Below are 19,632 nucleotides of genomic sequence, written 5' to 3'. Positions count from 1 at the left end.
TTATTTGAGGTACACGGACGTTTGGTCGATGGACAGTTCTCTCTCTCTCTCATGATTATAATTTTGAGAGCGAGAGAATCCGGCGACCAAACGTCCGTTTGACGAAACGTCCGGAGACCAAATGTCCGGCGACAAAGCATCCGGTCACGTGTATTTGATGTTCTGGAATCTGTGAGAGTGTGTGGTAAATATGCAAAAAAAAAAAAAAAAAACATAAAACCCAGGAAGAGGACAAATACTTTTTCATGGGAGTGCATCTAAGTCTGAATCAGTATTAAAAATAGTTGGCATTCTTTTCTAAATTGAATTTACTTAATCTTTTAATTAACGTGGAGCATTAAGAGGTTTAATTTAGATGTTGTACATAAACAAGACATTTGTTTTTATTGAATCTGTAGCAAATTGCAATGTAAAATCTATGATGGATGGCTAATGATCAGAAAGTGTGAAGTATTTAACAGAGCTTTTCCCACCTGATAGTTTCTGACCACAGTGATGTGCGTCGGTGACCGTCGAGAGGTTCTGTGGTGAACGACGTGGTCGTGTTTAGGACCCGGGATGCGACATGAAGAGAAAAGCAAGGGATAGAGCTCCATACATAAAGGTCTGCCACGCATGTATTCAAGAGGTAGCTGTCCACTGAAACAAATAGACAACATTTCATCATTGAGTTTACTTGATTAAAGTAGCTTTATCACATACATTAAATGAGCTAAGTAAAACATAATCGATAGTATTGAAAATTCACTACCTTATTAGCAGCTAAAAACTTTAAAGTGGGTATGAAACCATTGACTGATGCATAAGAGCAAAGCACCAATAAACAAATATTACGTTGCAAAAAATATTTTTAAAAAGATGATAGTAGGTTTAAGGCATACACCTAATAAATGTTAATGAAGTGAATTAAATTTATACAACATCATATTCTAAACATATTTTTGTGGGGCACTGATACTCTTATAAATAGTGGGCAAATATATTTAGGCACAGATTATACTATATATATACCAGTTATATTAGAACTTCATAAACCAAAGGAATACAGAAACCATGCCAGCAGGGGTAAAGGTTGACATACATAAATAGAAATGTGCCCATTTACACAATCATTAGTGGCTTACTGAAGCTTGGGTGTAATTCAACACAGCGCAGTCACAAATATGACAACATATTTTCACCATCTTTCTAAACATGAAGCAGAATACTGTTACAAGTGCATAAAAAAGCACAGAAATATATAAGACTTACGCGTCAAGTTTGGCCTTGAATTCAAGTACTGCTGCAATCAGTTTGGATGCAAACCTGAAAAGGAACAAAACCTAGACTGAGTCTATAATTAGTTTTGCTGTAACATGTCTACGGACATGGAAAAATAGAATCACCGTTTTTGCTATAGTGTCCTTCCATCGACCACTGTATTTTCTGCACTTTAAGGCGCAGATGAAATACTTTTACTCCCTGAAAAGCCGGCAGTGCGCCTTATATATGGATCAATATTGGTTAATCTTTTTCTGAAATTCCCCTTAGCACAGCTCCATCTAGTTGATGTACAACACAACGCATCACTACGACTACTACCACCACCACCACCACTACTACTACTACTACTACTACTACTACTACCACCACCACTACTACTACTACTACTACTACTACTACTACCACCACCACTACTACTACTACTACTACTACTACTACTACTACCACCACCACTACTACTACTACTACTACTACTACTACCACCACTACTACTACTACCACCACCACCACCACCACTACTACTACCACCACCACTACTACTACTACAACCACTACCACTACTTCTACTACCACTACCACCACTACTACTTCTACTACCACTATCACCACTACTACTTCTACTACCACTATCACCACTACTACTTCTACTACCACTATCACCACTACTACTTCTACTACCACTATCACCACTACTACTTCTACTACCACTATCACCACTACTACTTCTACTACCACTATCACCACTACTACTTCTACTACCACTATCACCACTACTACTTCTACTACCACTACCACCACTACTACTTCTACTACCACTACTACTACCACCACCACCACCACTACTACTACTACCACTACCACCACTACTACTTCTACTACCACTATCACCACTACTACTTCTACTACTACCACTATCACCACTACTACTTCTACTACCACTATCACCACTACTATTTCTACTACCACTATCACCACTACTACTTCTACTACCACTACCACCACTACTACTTCTACTACCACTACTACTTCTACTACCACTACCACCACTACTACTTCTACTACCACTACTACTTCTACTACCACTAGAAAATATGGTACTTGGACCATTTGGTAACACTTATGTACACCTAGACTAATTTACAGCCGTTGCTTCATAAAAAAATATTGTTAAAAACAACAATGTTACTTCAAGATCAACCCAACATAACATCATTATAATATAAAACGAGCTTAACCCCTTTTGAAAGGAGATTAGCTACTTGCACATAATATTTACTCACAACAACTGGCTTCTCCAGCCATTGTAATCTCGTCTGGGGAGAGAAATGGCCGGGTTGGAGTGTACAGGCAGCGGCAACCGACTCTCCAAGTAAGCCCACTGCACCCACCAGTCTGTGATCTACAAGGGTTATACACATTTGTTTATTTTGGGTTACTAGTATTCTCGGTGCTTGACATGACAAATTAGCCAGTTCAGTGTTCCCTCGAATATCGCGACCTATTTTACTGCGAATTCCCTGAATTTCAAAATAAATGTAATTGGATAACATTTTTTCCTGGTAGTCAGGAGGATATAGCTGTAATATTTAATAAATATATGTGTTTTGATCATTTTACTTGTGTACTTGTATATCTATGTATATATAGGCATGAAAACATGTATTGTGGTAGTTCTAATGGGGGTGGTCCTACTTTGGGGTTTTTCGATTATTGCAGCCATATTTGGTCTACATGAACCGCGATATTCGAGGGATTAGTGTACTACATGTCACATCTTCCTGTGGGAAAAAGAAACAAATAAAAATACACACCCAATTCTCGGTCGTTCTACCCCTCTTCTCCAGATGCCTCTGAAGCTCTGGTCCAAGACCTCCACGGATAGTAAACTCACGAATGACTTTTCGGGTGTGGTTGAGCTCGTCGGTGGGTATCAGAGGCTCCAGGCTGCTCATGTAGCCTTGCAGGGTCTGGTTTAAGGGGGGGACTGGCTGCGGTGGCACTAAGGTGGACATACCCCGCTCCTGTCTGGATGTGATCTGATGGAAATGTTCAAAGTTTTACTTTTGCATCTTGAGGAAAAGTCGTTCTACTCATTTTATATGACATTTCATGAAGTTGTCTCAGTTTCTTTTTTATTTGCTAGATTAGAACTTTATTTCATTCTGTATTCGTTTTTTTTTTTTGTTACAGTAGCAGGACATAAGACACACAAGCGGTTCAGAAAATGGTTTTTGATCAGGGGTGTCAGACTCGGGTTGGTTTGCGAGCCGCTTTAATGTCAACTTGATTTCATTTTTTAGATATAATATTTAGATTTTTTTAAACAAATGGATCAAACGAACTGGATTAAAAGCCCTGAATATTCAGTTTTTTATAGATCTAAAACAATGTTTAATTTAGCTTTTTTTCTTTTATTTTACAAAATGATTTTTGAACTAAAAACATAAAATATGGATAGAAAAATTACAATTATTGATTTAGAAAGGGGGAAAAATCAGTAAATTTAATGTATATTTATACTCTTCATTTTAATTTGATCCTAAAACAGAAAGTTGGCCATCGTGATTTACTTTCCTGGGCCACACAAAATTATGCAGCGAGCCAGATTTGGCCCCCGGGCCGCCACTTTGACACCTGTGGATTAGATGGTTGGTGGACTTTCAAAGTAAAACATGGCTCGCCAGTGGGAACATTTGCAAAACCCTAATATAACTGAACTCAGAGGCAATATTGCAGTTCACACTAATGTATGTCTAACACAACCACACAAATATTTATAAATACTTACACGAGTAAACCATAGTCTGCACACCCCCGGTTGGATTTTGCTGGAAATCATGTTTCTTCAAATCAAGTCTTCGCTCTCCTTGGCATCTGTCAAGCGTGTTCAGCATATAAATAATAACCTCAAAACTTTTCGGCCTACTTATATGCCTTCCTTTAGCACAGTCGTTTAAGGATCAGATTGTAAAAAAAGTGAGCCGCCCCCCATCATGCATGTGCAAGATAGTCATCGTCTATCAAGTAGATTCCGGTTGAAAACAAAACAGAAATACATTACAGACCCCCACCTACCCTCACTACGTCGTTGTTAAGTTCGGAAACTGGAGCATGCAACGCCTCACGTACTGGTGTGAACTCTCAACAAGCCTGCACGTGTTGACGTCAAAAGTGTTTCCGTAAACGAAGCTATGAAAACTAGTTGCAATACCGCAAAAGTCCACAGAATGTCGCTGTTTTACCAGATCTTCCATCATTGTGAAAATTGCAAACATTTACAGTAGAAAATAAGAAAACAAAGAATAGCATGCATACTTATACACATACAGTGTACACTATACTGCACAACTTATACACATACAATGTACACTATACTGCACAACTTATACACATACAGTGTACACTATACTGCACAACTTATACACATACAGTGTACAGTGTACACTGTATGTGTATAAGTTGTGCAGTATAGTGTACACTGTACACTATACTGCACAACTTATACACATACAGTGTACACTATACTGCACAACACACAAAAAGTACAGGGCAAAAGTTTGGACACAACTTTTCATTCATACATTTTCTAAATATATACTAGTATTTAGTTTGGGGGGAAATCGGAGCACCACGAGAAAACCCACGCAAGCCTGGGGAGAACATGAACACTTCAGACAGTGAGGACTGACCTGTGATCGAACGCTAAACCTCAGAACTGTGAAGCCGACACGCTAACCACTCAGACACCAGGCCTACATATACAGTACATTTATACATAAATGCATGTTATGGTTACCGGACAAATTATTTATGAAAAAATATGATACTAATGATTCTTATTGAGCTCATTAATTATACAGGGGAAAACTGCATTTTATAGGTCTATCTAGTGTAGACATAAACAAAAAGGTTATTAAAAAAGGACAGAAACAAATATTTCTTGTATATTTATTATATTTTTTCATATTTGGTTCAAAATAGACATTTGGTGCAGATTCTGTACAGACTTAATACAGTTTTTTTATTTACAAAGTATTCATGGATGAATAATACATAAATCTCTGAATGACAGTAGTTGTAAAATAGTACTAATGTCATTTTTCATTATTGGTAATACTATTAACGCTGTGTTTGCCACTTTTGTAGGACAAAATAGTAAAATAACTGTTAGCAATTTCTTGTTTAAAACAATATGCAAAATAAAACGGTGTCACAATGAACTGATCCCAGTTATATCTGTGTGGTTTAAGTACAAAGCAGGCACAAGGCACTTAAATGACACACCTATCACCTGACTGACTTAAATTCAAAAATAATAATCCTATTAAAAATATATATAACGACGGAATACAACAGTCTTAATCAATTAAGTCATTTTTCCCATAGATCACCCAAAACTGGTGCATATTATGATATATCTTCACATTCATCTCATGAAAATAAAGATAACACATAACTTGCTGTTCGACAAACTATAAACAATCAATCAATGACACATTCAAAAGAAGATTTGAAAACCTCACAGTAAAACCGGATTGCATCGCATGGACATTTTGACGAAGGTGAGTGTCGTCTACCGAGGGCAAGACTCATCTGGAAAAGAGGGGGGTAGAAATGGAAGGGAAATAGTGTGAGTTTCAGGATTGTATTTTATTTACTCTACCGCAATTTTCATTTCCATCAATAAAGGTTGCATTTCTCTGACTGCATCCCTTGATCTCATGACACTTCAGCTTTTCCTTTATGACATGGGTGACACTAAGTGGCTCTAGAGCAGCCATACCCAAGGATTACCCGCAAAGAAGTTCCATTTAGCAAGGTAACTGCATGCCACATTTACAACATGTAACTCATTTATATAAATTAAGATCAAGTTCTTGTTTTTGCACACACAAAAATGTGCTATTTCATCCAATGTACACTACACATAAGAACAAAGTTGGGTTATTAACACTTTTTAGACATCTTTTTGTTAAGTTTTTTTTTACCTAGGTCTACAATGTCTTCTGTGTCTGTGCTTGCTATTGCAACCAAGGCAATTTCCCAATTACAGGATGAAATATAGTTCTAATCTATTCTAAAATGTGCTATTTCATCCAGTGTATAGTGTACATAACAACAGACTTGGGTTATTAACACTTTTTAGACATCTTTTTGCTGACATTTTTTTAACTAGGTCTACAATTACTTCTGTGTCTGTGCTTGCTACTGCAACCAAGGCAATTTCCTGAATACGGGATGAAATAAAGTTTTAATCTAATCCAATCTAATCTAAAAATGTGCTATTTCATCCACTGTAAGATGTACAATATACAAATTATTAACACTTTTAGACATATTTTTTGCTGACATTCTTTTAAAGTACTAAAATGATTACACATTGTGTTTTTTGAGAAAGGGGTGAGACTGACCCACTCTTAGAACCCGTCCCAATGCAGTCCCCAAATTCTTTGGGCTCTTTGACATGAGGGCTCGTACGTCTGCTTCACCTTCTTCCTCCTTTGGCTCCTCCCCTGGAAGCATCTCGGTTTTCTCCAGGTCTTGAGGGAATGGGGTGGACACCAACATGGAGGTCTCGGAGGGATACTCGCACACTTGCTCTAACTTGTTCTCATCAAAACATACCTTTCCCTGTAATGAAAATCAAAAGAAACACATTTATTCACCTTAGTCAATTACTGTCAGTTTTTAGTATTGTCATTCATAAATGTAATCAACCAAAACTCATTTTTAATTCACCAATTCATGGATTTTTGTAGCTGAAATATAATTTAATCATTAAGAAGGGAATTTAGGAGGATCAGGTATTGTAAATTACAATAAAATTTAGACACATTTTTTGGGATTCTTTTAGGCTTGAAAAATGTCTAATTTTTACAGTAACGTGCGCTTGCAAAATACACTTGTTGGACTTGCGATATTTGTATTTTATGTAATTTTTTATGAACACGCTTATCTGTCCTTTTAATGAGTGGATCAAGCTCTCAGCCGATGTGTGGAGCTGAAAGCCTCGGCTCATCATAAACAAGTTGTGACAATTGCCCCTTAAGTGATGCATTGATCTTGGACAATTCAAACATGTACTGCAATTATACTCTTAGAAATCGATGCCTTTTGGTGGTTACTGTCTACTTAGAGATAAAAATAATTCTACATTTAATTCTTCTATTCAACCAGACCTGACAAAACAGTTTAACAATCCATCTCAGAGTATTGATACGGAAACATTCCCTAAATATAATTCTTAAAAATCCATAAATAGGCAATTTTAGGAAGTAAGAGAAAAGCGACTGAGAGTTCAAACCCTTTAAATATTAAATTGTTGTTGTTTGCTCCAATGCCAGAGTAGTACAACTACAGAATACACAAAAACACAACACAAAGCGATAAAACAACAACCTTCACATAACTTTAAACAACATGGGTGACCCAATTTAAACTTGAGACTGTCTGGAAAAGGCGGCGGATAAAAGCTGTACATTAGCCTGGCTGAAGGACTCATAGTGAGGCAAATAAGGCTTATCCTGGCACCCAAGAGTCCACCCTATCCTATCAACCTTATGGTTAAGAAACCAGAGGCTTAGAATGGTAATGGATAGAGTCAGGACAATGTTACAACTGCTTGTGGGGGTGCTGGAGCCTATCCCAACTAACTATAGGCACCAGGCAGCGGGACAACTTGAATTGTAGCCTAGCCAATCACAGGGCACAAGGTGACGGACAACCTGTGATGCTCACATTCATTACCAGGGGCAATTCAGAGTTTTAGACCAGCCCTCAATGCATGTGCTTAGAATGGATTACCCGGAGAAAACCTACCCAAGGCCAGGGAGAATGAAATGAATACATTCTGAATTAAAATGTAGTGTAATAAACATTAAGAATAAGGATAAGAGCAAGAGCGTATCGTCTGTTAGGATAGGAATTACAAGTACTGGATAGTTTCATAGGATTTATCGAATACTATAAGTAATTAGAGTAATTCTCTGACTATGAGCCAATACTTTTTACCCCAACTTTGAACCCAGTGGGGATTTATTTTGACTTTTTATTGGATAAGGAGTATTTTCTTTTTGTGTAAATATCCAAGAATACAATGTAGTTTATCGAACATAGGGACAAATACTATTTTTGTCAAAATTAATGGGGGTGGAATATAGTGAAGTGCGCTACATTGCCTAAAAATTAAGAGTATTTTTCTACCACTGTCTGGTATTCAGTACATTAAGTTTGAATGAGGTATTAAAACATTGCCAGTATTTTTAGCAATTCATATCTGCATTTTTCAATAATGTTGACATATTTGCTATGTTCCCATCCAAAAATTGCAGCATTTGACCAAAAACTAATGGCCATAAGATTAGTTCACTATTACACCTAAAAGTGCAAAAAAATATTTAGCCTAAATAGATGGCTGACTTAGCACAAACACTGGTACATGGGAAAGGGGAAGAAGTATGCATCACTGCCCTTTTTTGGGCAGGCAAGTCTGCAAAAAAAAAAACTCCTAGTCTAACATTGTGGTTTTCCTTTTCTAAAGTTCAGGCTCTCTTTACCAGTGTTGGGCAACTTACTGTCAATCTTTTATACATAGTTAATCCGTTTTTTTGCAATTTGAATACATTAGTTTAGGTTTGTTTTATTTGTAGATCTAAACGAGGAATTGACTGACTGACTTTGAAAGGAATGGCTTTAAATGCTATTTTATGAACCTTGGCACTTAATTGCAGGTAATCTAGGCAATGTGTGCTGCTATATAGATCTGGAAATTAAAAACTTTCCAGAGTGTGGCTCCATAAACGATAGGTTAGTAGTGTGTACAATGGGTGTACACTACTAACCTATCGTTTAAGGACGTCTGTGTGTATTTTCTTTAAAGTCAATCATCACTACCAAAATTAAATGACATAACAATTACACAGCACTAAAACAAGAACACCACAGCAAGCATTAACGCAGAATGCAGAAATTTGCAACTCATTCTGAGTCTGACATCATTCGCACGTTGGAGATTTTTAGTTGGTCGGACCAAAACAGCAGCAAAAAGAAGACTATTTAGAATCCTAATATTTTTCTAAGCCTTTCCTGTCAGTTTTTGAAATAGTTTTGGATCCTAAATGGTTTGCTATCATTCGTCGTAGAATATTATAGCAAATTTAAGCAGTTCTCCCTCCGAGTTTGGATCTGGCCTTGGTGAGTTCACAGTTCACGATGATAAAGAGCACAAGTGGCAAAGTAGATCCCTACAGGGGTTTATGGCTAAGAATCATGATGTCGTGCTTGATAAGGCTTTAACCAGCTTAGGTCTGTCTCTGTGATTGGGCCTCTCAATCAAGGGGGATGTTCTCCCAGTGAAAGGAGATTCCCCGTGACAGAAAGAGACAGACAGTCAGGTGCAAAGTGAGGTTTCCATCGTCTTGGAGGTTTACATAGTCTACTTCTTCCTAATGATCCTACTGAGACTGATTGGACAATTAACCATGAAATTATGACAACATTCTGGAAATATCTTTTGCTGGATCAGGACGACTGTTAGCCAGTCCACGAATTACACAAAATCCTTTAAACAAGTACTTGAAATGTTTTTGGATGAAGTATAAACAGAGTTCATAAAAATGTGAAATTCCGCTACAACTCAGCACAGAAGTAAAAAAAAAAATATATACATATATATGTTTTTGCGTTTATCGTGGCCATGTCTGGTCTACATTAACCGCGATAATCGAGGGATTACTGTGGAACATAACCTATCTCCATTTTGATAAGTTTTTCCTTGTTTAAATAAGAAAAATGCAGTCATAATTTGTAACCCAACCAGGCAGAATTGAACTTTTATGTGTATTTGACAATTCCATCCTGAAATGAGACAAACAATTTAACTGATAGTTAACGAATTACTTCACACTCACCCTTTTTGGTGGACCTTTGGTCCGAATGAGACATGATTTCTCCAAGTTCTGATAGCCACCAATCACTTCAATTTCATCTACTGTTGGATACTTCTTCTGTACGGGTTCAGCCACACTTGTCTGGGTTTGTGGCGTCAACTGGGGGATTTTTGTATTGACAGAAGTGACCGGGATGGATGGCGTTGGGGTTCCAATAGTTCTTTCTGTTCCTGTAGATTTTTTGGGGGTGATTGTAATGGTAGCTCCTCTTTTAACTTGACCCCCAGAGGCACTGCGAATGCAGAAGAATGTTGGCGATGGTGATGGAGAAGCAGAAGGTGAGGAAGAACATGGTGAAGATGCTGGGGTTGGTGCAGAGTCAGAGGGTTTAAGAGATTTGTCTGGAGATTGGCTCCTGATGTGTGAGGCAATGATTGGGTTTGGCTGTTTGAGCTGGGATGTTGGTGAAAAAACCCTCCTGGGACAAACTTTGTGGGGCACTTCTTGGGTTTCTTTAATCGTCTCTTCGGCCTGATGTTTTTTTAATCCTTTGCTTTGGCGTCCTTTTGCATCTCTGTCCTTACAAGAAGTTATTGACGTCGAGGCAATGTTTTGAGTTTGCACTGATTCCTGTTCCTTATGTTGTAACTGCTCAAGTTGGAGTTGTCTAGTCCTATTTCCACAAGTTTCACTCGAGAACAGTTTAGCATCTCCCTTCAGTGCATCGGAAGTGACGAGGGGCTTCACTTTAACCAGATGTACCGATGAAACGTCCATGTTTCTTTCTCGTAAACACAAGCCTGACCTTGAACCAACGGTCTCCAAGTTGTAGATCCGACTCATTGCTGCAAGAGAGTTGGGATGAGGTGGTGAATGGGGACGAGGTTGCGCAGAATCAATGGACGATTTATAGCCTTCCTCAGGGTCCTTTGTATCTTCTACTTGTCCTCCCTCTCCACCTTGATCTTGGCCCTTACAGTGCGTCACTTGTTCTTCCACATGTTTCAAAGTTTCTCGTTTATCCTTGGATATTTGAAGACCTTCATTGCTATCTTCGAAGGGAGCATTGGCAAGGCTGCTACTAACTTCCTCTCCACTGACAGTGGTTGAGTTTAGAACAGAAACAGGAAGCTGAGGGCAGTTTTTCAACACGTCAACTTCCTGCATGGTGTCAAATGCAGACCCGGATGTCTGCACCTCTGTTTTTGTCTCCATTTTGTCTCCTGCAACAAGCATACTATTTTGCAAAGGAGTCAAGGGTTCCAACTCTTTCTCCTTTTCACTCCCGCCCCTTTCATGTGTATCTCCTTCATTCATTCCATCAGAAATTATTTTCACATCAACCCCATTTATGCCCTGTGATGTTTTCTGCCTTAGACTCTCCTGTTCTCTTTGTCTAATTTTCTCTCGTAGAGATTCTACGCGACTCAAGGGCTTTCCGGCCCTCCAACTATCTTTCCTCTCTACTCCTTTTCCACCTTCAGACTTTTTAACTTCCATGCTTTGACTTGTGGTCTTCTTTTTTGCCATTTCCTCTGCGACATAAAAAACAGTCCTTGGGATCTGGATTTCGAGGGGACCTGGAGGGATCCCCACAGTGGCAATTCCTTTGGGAGGTCTGAGGTTTACATCGTGAGGAACGGAGTCATTGTGAACTCCCTGTTTGTTATAAGATTTTTCACTTCTGTCATTGTTATAATCAGGCCCATCTACTACTTTTTCGATTTTGTGGATCAGTTCTTCGGTGTGATGGGACAACAGATCCCACTCTTCTCCTCGATCTGCTACAGTACTGAGTAAATTAGAGCTCTCCTTGTGGTCTGATTCAAGCTTGAAGCAATTTTCTGCTTTACTTCGATGGATACATGACTCTGATTCGTCAAATTCCTCTCTTATTTGTCCCTCAGAGTATATTCCCGAGTAAGAATCTTTCTCCGCACCGAGATCCAATTTAAAAGCTTTTTTTGCGGGTTTCCTTATGTCTTTTTCAGCCGTCCTTGCTTTTCCATCTTGCCTGATTGGAATTCTTCTTGCAAATGAAATTCCCTCTGTGGTTTTAATGGAAGCCATCATAAAACCTTCAATATCTTCCTCACCTTGTGTCGCTGTAGCCGTCTTTTCAACAAGATCTAATTTCTTGTCTTCAGTTCTTTTTCGAAATTCCACTCCTGTATCATTTTTTCTCTCTATTGCATCACTCTGGTTTTCATTGGATAAATTCCCATTTTTACGCTTTACAAATTGCTCCTTCTCCAAAAATCGCGAAGAACCCATTTTACACTTTACTGGTATTTCCTTCCCATAACTTGTCCCACTCCTGTCTGAATGTATCCGTTCACGTGGTTTCCATCCATCTTGATCCAACCCATTTTCCTTAGAACTGACAATTCTATCAGAGAAGCTAAAAGAACGTTTTGGCACACCTTTTACCGGCACATTTCTACCATCGTATGTCCTCTCTTCATTACGATCATCATTTTCCCTCAAGTTTTTCCACCTTCCCGGCCTGAGGAAATTATCTGAACTTTTTGATCTGGAAGGAGGCTTACGAAACTCCCCAAATTTGGAAAGAAGTTGACTAACTCTGCCTCCTCTTTCATAAAACACATTGTCATCCAAGCTATCTTTCTTATTATCCTTGCTCACTGTTACCTGGCTACACGGTCTGTCTTTTTCTTTGGAAATCTCCTTTTCCCTAGTCCAAGACATTTCACTTCTGAATTCCCTACACCAGTTCTCCATCTTTGCCTCCATGGTGCATATCTCAATATCATCTCTCCCCAAGCCTTTACCTCCCCCTCCTGCTGTAGTTCGTTCTTCACTATTCACCGTAGGTTTTATAATCAAAACATCGGAGGCTCGGATCTCCGTTACACTCGCACCCCCTGCCAGAATCTCCCTTAGATCCATCTTCATCCCCCTCTTTCCTTGCAAGTCCTCCTCTGGCCGTTCCGCTTCCATCTCTCTCCATTTTGATCTATTCTCGTCACTACCGCCACGGTTCTGTTCGATGATGATAATATTGTCTGCACGGATGGTTCGAAGACATGGAACAAGTGGAGAAAATGAACTTGCTGCATTTTCCTCCTTTAACATTTCTTTCTCCTTGGCCACATCATTTACTGACTCTTTACAAGGACCCTTTTCCCAATTATCCTTGTTATTCTCTCTCCCTTGACTCCTGTCTCTGTTCTTCTCTTTGTCACGGCCTTCACTCAAATCTCGAAACTTTTCTATTTTCTTCTCTATTTTCCTTCCTCGTCCATTCTCCCCATCATGACTCTTAGAGGTCAATTTATCCTTTTCCCGTTCTTGTATTTCCAACTCACTACTCCTCTCCTGGTACACAACATCGTCTTTACCCTTCCTCCACACATTCTGTGTTAGCATAAATGGGTTTTCATGGACCGGAACAATGGTTTCTACCGAGACCTGACTCATGGTTTTAAGGTCTACATCTGGTGACTGGCTCAGATCTGGATTGAGGAATTGTTCATTTCCCTGACTGACAGTTACCCAGTTGTCTGTATCATTTAGGATATCCACGATGGGTTGAGCGTCCATCAATGGAATAGAAAGGTCTCTTTCTTTCTCCCTGTCAACCAGAATTTCTTGCTTTGCCTTCCTTCGCTGAATGATCCCTCGTTTCCAGGCGGGCATTTTGGAAAACTTCTCCTCCTCTTCTTTTTCTCTCCTTTCCCTCTCTTCTTCTTCTCTCCTCTTTCTCTCCAACAGGAGCTGCTTCCATTCCGGAAGAGAGGAGATAGACATAACAGAACAACGGCAGGTTTTTTTGGCCTGGATGGGTGCGTTTCTTGGCAACTGTGATTGAAGTATAGAAATGAGTTCATGTTAAATTGCTTTGAAAACATAAAAATGACATTGGCTAAGTATACCATGTAGTTCATTTGAATATTTCAAATGCAAATACTTTTTGAGAATTAGAATCCATATTTGCCATTTCAAGGTACAGACTCCAGTACTACAAACTTTACATAGTTTAAATGTTAAGACTAACCGTATGTAAACAGGTACATGCGTATGTTAGTATATTTATATATATGTATGTAGATGTAGATATATATTTCAGCAACACATGTATTTATATATATATATTTAAATATATTTATTTGTGTATTTATTTATATATTTATATTTTTATTTATATATTTATTTACATACTTTTTATATTTTTATATATGTATGTATTTATTTATATATTTGTTTGTATGTTTATTTATATATTATTTACATATTTATTGACGAATTTATTTAATTATGAACTGTCATTTTTCTTTTCTTTTATAAATTATATTTATTATAATACAATTAATAACAAAATAATAATGATATCGTCATATATTATAATCTAAATAATATTTATTAACGATTTATTTATGTATTCATGTATTTATGTATACATTTATTAACTTATTTATTACCTATCTATGTCTAAAATGTATTTTCCAGAACTGCATTCTCATCTTCTTGCTACTGTGACAATGAAATTTCCCAAATACAGGATAAATAAAGTTATCCAATCCAATAGGCAGGCCGAATTAATTAAATCGTTTATGTCAGATGTCCTATCAAATATTTCCTGGCACAACAAGAGGTCGTAATGCTCATCAATCATATCACTATGACCACTTAAACAATCTATCAAAGTACAAGTGTTGTAAAAAAATGCCTATACATAGGTTACAGTGCTTATTTCTAATTTTGACCTTTAAAGAGTTTATCGTTAGCTAAAAATTGTGTAGACAAGTCGCTATACAAGCTTCCTCTGAGGAAATTAAACTTTCCTACTCTTTCTACGATAAAGCATATTTCTACAACACATCAACTTCCTATTGCAAAACTAATCTGACCTCTCTTATTATCTTACAATCAAGATATATTTTATTCACCATCTTAAAGCACCAATGATATATAGCATGTATTGGGTAAATTTGATATTATTTTGTGCTATTGGTCATTAGATTAGAATTTTATTTCATCTTGTTATTGGGACATTTCTTGATTGCAGTAGCAAAACAGATATAAGACACACAAGACATTGTAGACCTAGGTAAAAAAAAAAACTACTATTATACTATTGTAATAAATATTTTTGGACTTTGGGGCTATATTTTTAGGCTAACAAAATATACAGATCTTTTGTAACAATACAAGAATAACACCCTAATTTTCTATTGCGTACAATACTCAAATTTGCGCTCTAACATCAACATATTGGTTTTTTTTTTTCACTTGAAAGATACTTACAAGAATCCTGCTTCGTATTATTGTCCGTCTAATACTTCTGGATCCACTTTGCCTTCTTGTCACAAGATCATGGCGTCTCCAAACAAATCTATAAAATATATATACATGTATATATCAAATAAAATTAGGTCCCACTCAGAACTGCCTGGTTGCCAGGGCACGGTAGCATCACTATGGTACAGAAAACATTTTCAGGATCTGAGCACCAGGCCACTAATCCGATAATTACGTTCAATTCCATCAGTAGAGTTAAGTGGCAAGCACCATATTGCAGGACCTACAAAAGGCGTTTAAAGAGAACAGCCGTCTGCCCCAGGCTGTAACCCCCCCACCTTTTTTACACACGTCTCATCCTTCTGTCTAATTGGAGGAGATCGAAAATGGAGGAGGTCGAAGGGGGTAAACCTGAAGGAGTAGCAAACAGAAAGGATCAGGACAGAATAGGACTAAAAAGTCAGTTGGTAAGATCTTTTCGCGTTACAATGTAGAAAGAATTGTTACTATCATGCAATTTTTGTAAAGTCACTTTTTTAAAGCCTTTATATCTTCTTTGAATTCATGAAATGTGTGAATTATTTTGCAAAAAGTTTTAATTTTCAAGACACCATTCTTTGTTTTGCAGTCCAAAATGTTCCAGTGATAGTTTTCAAGGTATTACATTGTGTCAGTGTGTACTACTACATAGCTTTTAACAAACAAAACCAAAAAAAATGTTAAAAAGATCATATAAAATGTCTTAGTTAAATATAAAAATAAATGTTTAATAATTCCTGGCCCTATGTAATCATTTAATCAAGGCTCAAGTCAACTGTAATTTTTACTAAGTACAGTAATCCCTCAAATATTGCAGCTTCAACTTTTGCGGTATTACTATATTGCAATTTTTCTGGGGGATTTATTTTTTTTGTAAGTTCATAAACATGTGAATTTCCACTAGAACTCAGCACAGAAGTAAAAAAATATATATATTTTTTTCGTTTATCGCGGCCATGTCTGGTCTACATTAACCGCGATAATCGAGGGATTACTGTAGAACATAATCCATCTCAATTTTGATAAGTTTTTTTCCTTGTTTAAATAAGAAAAAAGCAGTAACTTTTTGTAATCCAACCCTCCATTTGTTGAGATGCTAATTATCTAGTACAGGGGTAGGGAACCTATTGCTCGGGAGCCTTATGCGGCTCTTCTGGTGGGTGCTTTAGGTTAATATATGGACGCTACATCTAGCTCTGCTTTAATCATCATTTTATAATTAGATGACTTTATGTCTACAGTGATTAGCAAAACTATTACAATGTTGTCAAAAGAATTCAGATACTTTTTTTCTACTTAAAAAGGGGTGAAATGAGTAAAAAAAGGCACACATTTTCATGTATTTTAAATTCTGAGTATGGATCTCAAGGAATAATATTTGAAAATACGAATTGTTTACGGCTCTCTCTGTGAAAAAGGTTCCTGACCCTTGATCTAGTACATCACAAAGGTGCAAAAAAAGGTCACAGCGGATCATCCAGGTGAAGGGTCAACAACTCCTGGTTCTTAAGGGCACTAATGCAGTCTATTTATCACATCTCCCTCCTCAAATAAATAAAATCAAATGAGCTGTCTCTAACCTTGATGACGATCCTGATGATTTGATTCAGGTATGTTGGAGAAGGGAAATATGGGTAGGTGCCGTCGAGGACCGGAGTTGCTGACCCCTGATCTAGGATCAGATACCCGAACAATACTAGAATAGTGTTTAAATTTAGTGTTAAAACAAAGTCACAACACAGTAGTGTAAACTACTTTCACTTCTCTTTGAGGTTGCTATCCGGGCTCGAGGTTGGTTCAGTAAAGAGCTGCACTTTGCTTCTAATCTGGTTGCATAGGAACGTTAAATCCTGTTTGTCCAGCGAGTGTGCCAGGGCTAGGTAGACTGACAACGTTAATGCCATGAGCAGCCTGTCCAAAGATAAAGCCGGCAGGAGCCAAAGCACAACGCCAAACTCCAGGCACACCGGATGACGGTAATGAGAGAGGAACCGTTGAGCCTGAGGAGATTTGTAGGACAGTGGCTCACCCATCCCCAAAACCTGGTAATACACCTAAACAAGTAGAAGCATGGACATGATATAACTATATAATAAAATTTCAATTTTTGAAGAAAATTTCAAGAGACTTCGGTCTGAATTTGTTGGTTTATCTTGATGTTTACCTGCTTGATGCCCATCAGTTCCGGGTAATCAAACATCATAATGATGGTGCAGATGATAGCCCAACAGAAGAAGTGCATGGTGAAGCAGAACAGGGGGAACCAAACACTCCAAGGTGCCTGGCGCACTGACCAGAGACAGGGGGCGCTAGTTACCGGCTGCCAGTAATGCATCAAGGCCTGACAATTGGAAATGAATATGATAAAATAACAATAATACAGTGGTACCTCCACTTATGAATATTTTAACATGTGAATTTTTCAAGTTGCAAACTGTTGATATATAAATTACAGTAATACCTCGTGCAATTTGAGATACGAGTAAAATTTTGAGCAGATATTTATCTTGAGATACGAGACAAATTTTGATATACGAGCTCTGCCTCTTTCATAAAACACATTGTTTTTAGTACTACTAAAAACACATTTTAGTACTATTAAACACATTTTAGTACTACTAAAACACATTTTAGTACTATTAAACATATTTTAGTGTATTATTAAACACATTGCAGTACTATTAAACACATTTTAGTACTATTAAACCACTAGTTATTTGTTACTTTGTTAATAGATGGCAAATTAGAACAAATAAAAATGTTTTTACAATCCAATATCCTGTTGAACACCACTGATCTACATTTTACACAGATTGGATATAAGTCAGATTGCCACAGTACCTGAAGTGCAAGTGCAGTAGTAAAGCAGTACGCCGTCCTGTTCAAAGAGCCCAGCATTGACTGACAGACCTGTTTGACGGGCGGCCATGCAAGTAGACTGTGCTGCGTAATAAAGAGAGCCAGCAGAGCCATGTCTACAAGTAGAGACTTGAAGACAGAGCTGTCCCGCAGGGCTTCAGACCATGGTATCGAGTCTTATCAGGATAAAAAAGAATGGGAAAAACATATTTAATACAATTAATGTCAAAATATATGCGTGAAGATCAATTACAATTACAATTAAAGGAAAGCATACTTTTAGTTTGCTCTTTACATCAAAAATTCACACATGAATGTTTTTCAATAATACAGTGAAATGAGTGGAAATATATGTATATGTATATTTAATCCATGAGTATATTTCTAAGGTGTATCACTAAATGTTCTACTTCAGGTTAGGAAATACTGTGCTCCCACAATTTTTTTTATGGTCATGTTTGTGACCTATGAAGAGAATGATGTAGACCAGGGGTGACCCTAAATCTAACCCTAAACCTAACAGAATGATGTAGACCAGGGGTGACACTAAATCTAACCCTAAACCTAACTCTAACCTTTACTTTATAGGAAGAAATATATGTATTTGGAATGTACTTTAACTCTACGGTACAGTAAAGCATAGGAAGGCTAGTTAGGCGCATGAAATTAATTTGGTCCTAGAAAAGTGGGAAAGATTATTTAAAATTCATTTGTAGTATGAAACTGTTATTACATTAATGTTACAACAATATAAGTGGAGGAAAAACAGAGCGCCCAACGTGGGGCTCGAACCCACGACCCTGAGATTAAGAGTCTCATGCTCTACCGACTGAGCTAGCCGGGCAGTAGTGGTGTACAGTTATTCGGTCGTTCAAGAATATTTCTTGCTCGGAACAAGTTGTTGAATATATGTTACAATCGCAACATAAAACCTGCCAAGAATGTGTCAACTACATTTTGCATATTGCATCTTGGCGACATTTCACTCGTCAAAAGTTTGCGTTAGATAGCACAACTCCTACTAGTTTCATAGAATATTTACCTTGACAGAGTGTCGTCTCTCCGGTGATGTTATGGTAAATGGCTCGAAATGATATAAATCGGATAAAATCTGCACCAGATATAAAAACGAAACCAAAATTAAACAAAGATATGGCGCAAAGAGCAAATCCACGGACTGTGAGTGTCGCCATTTCAACCGCAATAGTATCTTCATTTAGACTGCAGTCTTCCGGGACGCGAACATGTCATATACAAATTAAGACACTAGGCGTCGCTGTTTCAAAACCCCTATGAAGAAAAAATGATTTACCTAATGTAT

At 37.6% G+C, this 19,632-nt stretch overlaps 3 protein-coding genes, 1 long non-coding RNA gene and 1 other non-coding gene across 10 annotated transcripts in view; 1 reads left to right on the top strand and 4 right to left on the bottom strand.

Moving 5' to 3' along the window:
* cratb (carnitine O-acetyltransferase b) overlaps window positions 1-4,468 on the bottom strand; it is a 9,656-nt gene extending 5,188 nt beyond the window's left edge. The window contains exons 1-6 of one of the 2 annotated variants that reach the window (XM_077742752.1): window positions 4,339-4,468; window positions 4,052-4,137; window positions 3,075-3,299; window positions 2,544-2,662; window positions 1,252-1,305; window positions 474-639 (exon numbers count right to left, since the gene is read on the bottom strand). In XM_077742752.1, the coding sequence (XP_077598878.1) occupies window positions 474-639; window positions 1,252-1,305; window positions 2,544-2,662; window positions 3,075-3,299; window positions 4,052-4,102 (615 nt within the window). In that variant the 5' untranslated portion in view covers window positions 4,103-4,137; window positions 4,339-4,468. Of the gene's footprint in view, window positions 1-473; window positions 640-1,251; window positions 1,306-2,543; window positions 2,663-3,074; window positions 3,300-4,051; window positions 4,138-4,328 lie in introns of both variants that reach the window. The other variant, XM_077742753.1, reaches the window with a different exon arrangement.
* A 727-nt stretch (window positions 4,469-5,195) lies between these two features.
* ppp1r18 (protein phosphatase 1, regulatory subunit 18) lies at window positions 5,196-17,176 on the bottom strand. Of its 5 annotated transcripts, none has more exons than XM_077742750.1 (5): window positions 17,033-17,161; window positions 15,420-15,824; window positions 10,173-13,973; window positions 6,675-6,894; window positions 5,196-5,856 (listed from the first exon to the last, which is right to left on the bottom strand). In XM_077742750.1, exons 3-5 carry the CDS (start codon window positions 13,920-13,922, stop codon window positions 5,837-5,839), a joined length of 3,990 nt encoding a protein of 1,329 aa, XP_077598876.1. In that variant the 5' UTR covers window positions 13,923-13,973; window positions 15,420-15,824; window positions 17,033-17,161; the 3' UTR covers window positions 5,196-5,836. The 5 variants fall into 5 exon arrangements, with proteins under 5 accessions (XP_077598876.1, XP_077598877.1, XP_077598875.1 ...); XM_077742751.1 differs by having other exon boundaries at window positions 6,753-6,894; XM_077742749.1 differs by lacking the exon at window positions 5,196-5,856 and having other exon boundaries at window positions 5,863-6,894; window positions 15,420-15,507; window positions 15,752-15,824.
* LOC144214436 (uncharacterized) lies at window positions 16,342-18,618 on the top strand. The gene is made up of 2 exons (XR_013330229.1): window positions 16,342-17,497; window positions 18,265-18,618. It is a non-coding gene; the product is annotated as an uncharacterized LOC144214436 (long non-coding RNA).
* On the bottom strand, window positions 17,210-19,623 carry nrm (nurim). The gene is made up of 4 exons (XM_077742755.1): window positions 19,354-19,623; window positions 18,294-18,487; window positions 17,617-17,793; window positions 17,210-17,506 (listed from the first exon to the last, which is right to left on the bottom strand). Exons 1-4 carry the CDS (start codon window positions 19,502-19,504, stop codon window positions 17,210-17,212), a joined length of 819 nt encoding a protein of 272 aa, XP_077598881.1. The 5' UTR covers window positions 19,505-19,623.
* Window positions 19,083-19,155, bottom strand: trnak-cuu (transfer RNA lysine (anticodon CUU)). The gene has a single exon. It is a non-coding gene; the product is annotated as a tRNA-Lys (tRNA).
* Window positions 19,624-19,632: the final 9 nt, after the last annotated feature.

This window comes from Stigmatopora nigra, chromosome 21 (assembly GCF_051989575.1).
Source record: "Stigmatopora nigra isolate UIUO_SnigA chromosome 21, RoL_Snig_1.1, whole genome shotgun sequence".
Classification (NCBI taxonomy): Eukaryota; Metazoa; Chordata; class Actinopteri; order Syngnathiformes; family Syngnathidae; genus Stigmatopora; species Stigmatopora nigra.
Note: the sequence above shows the minus strand (reverse complement) of the source record. Positions and strands in the feature narration are given on the sequence as shown.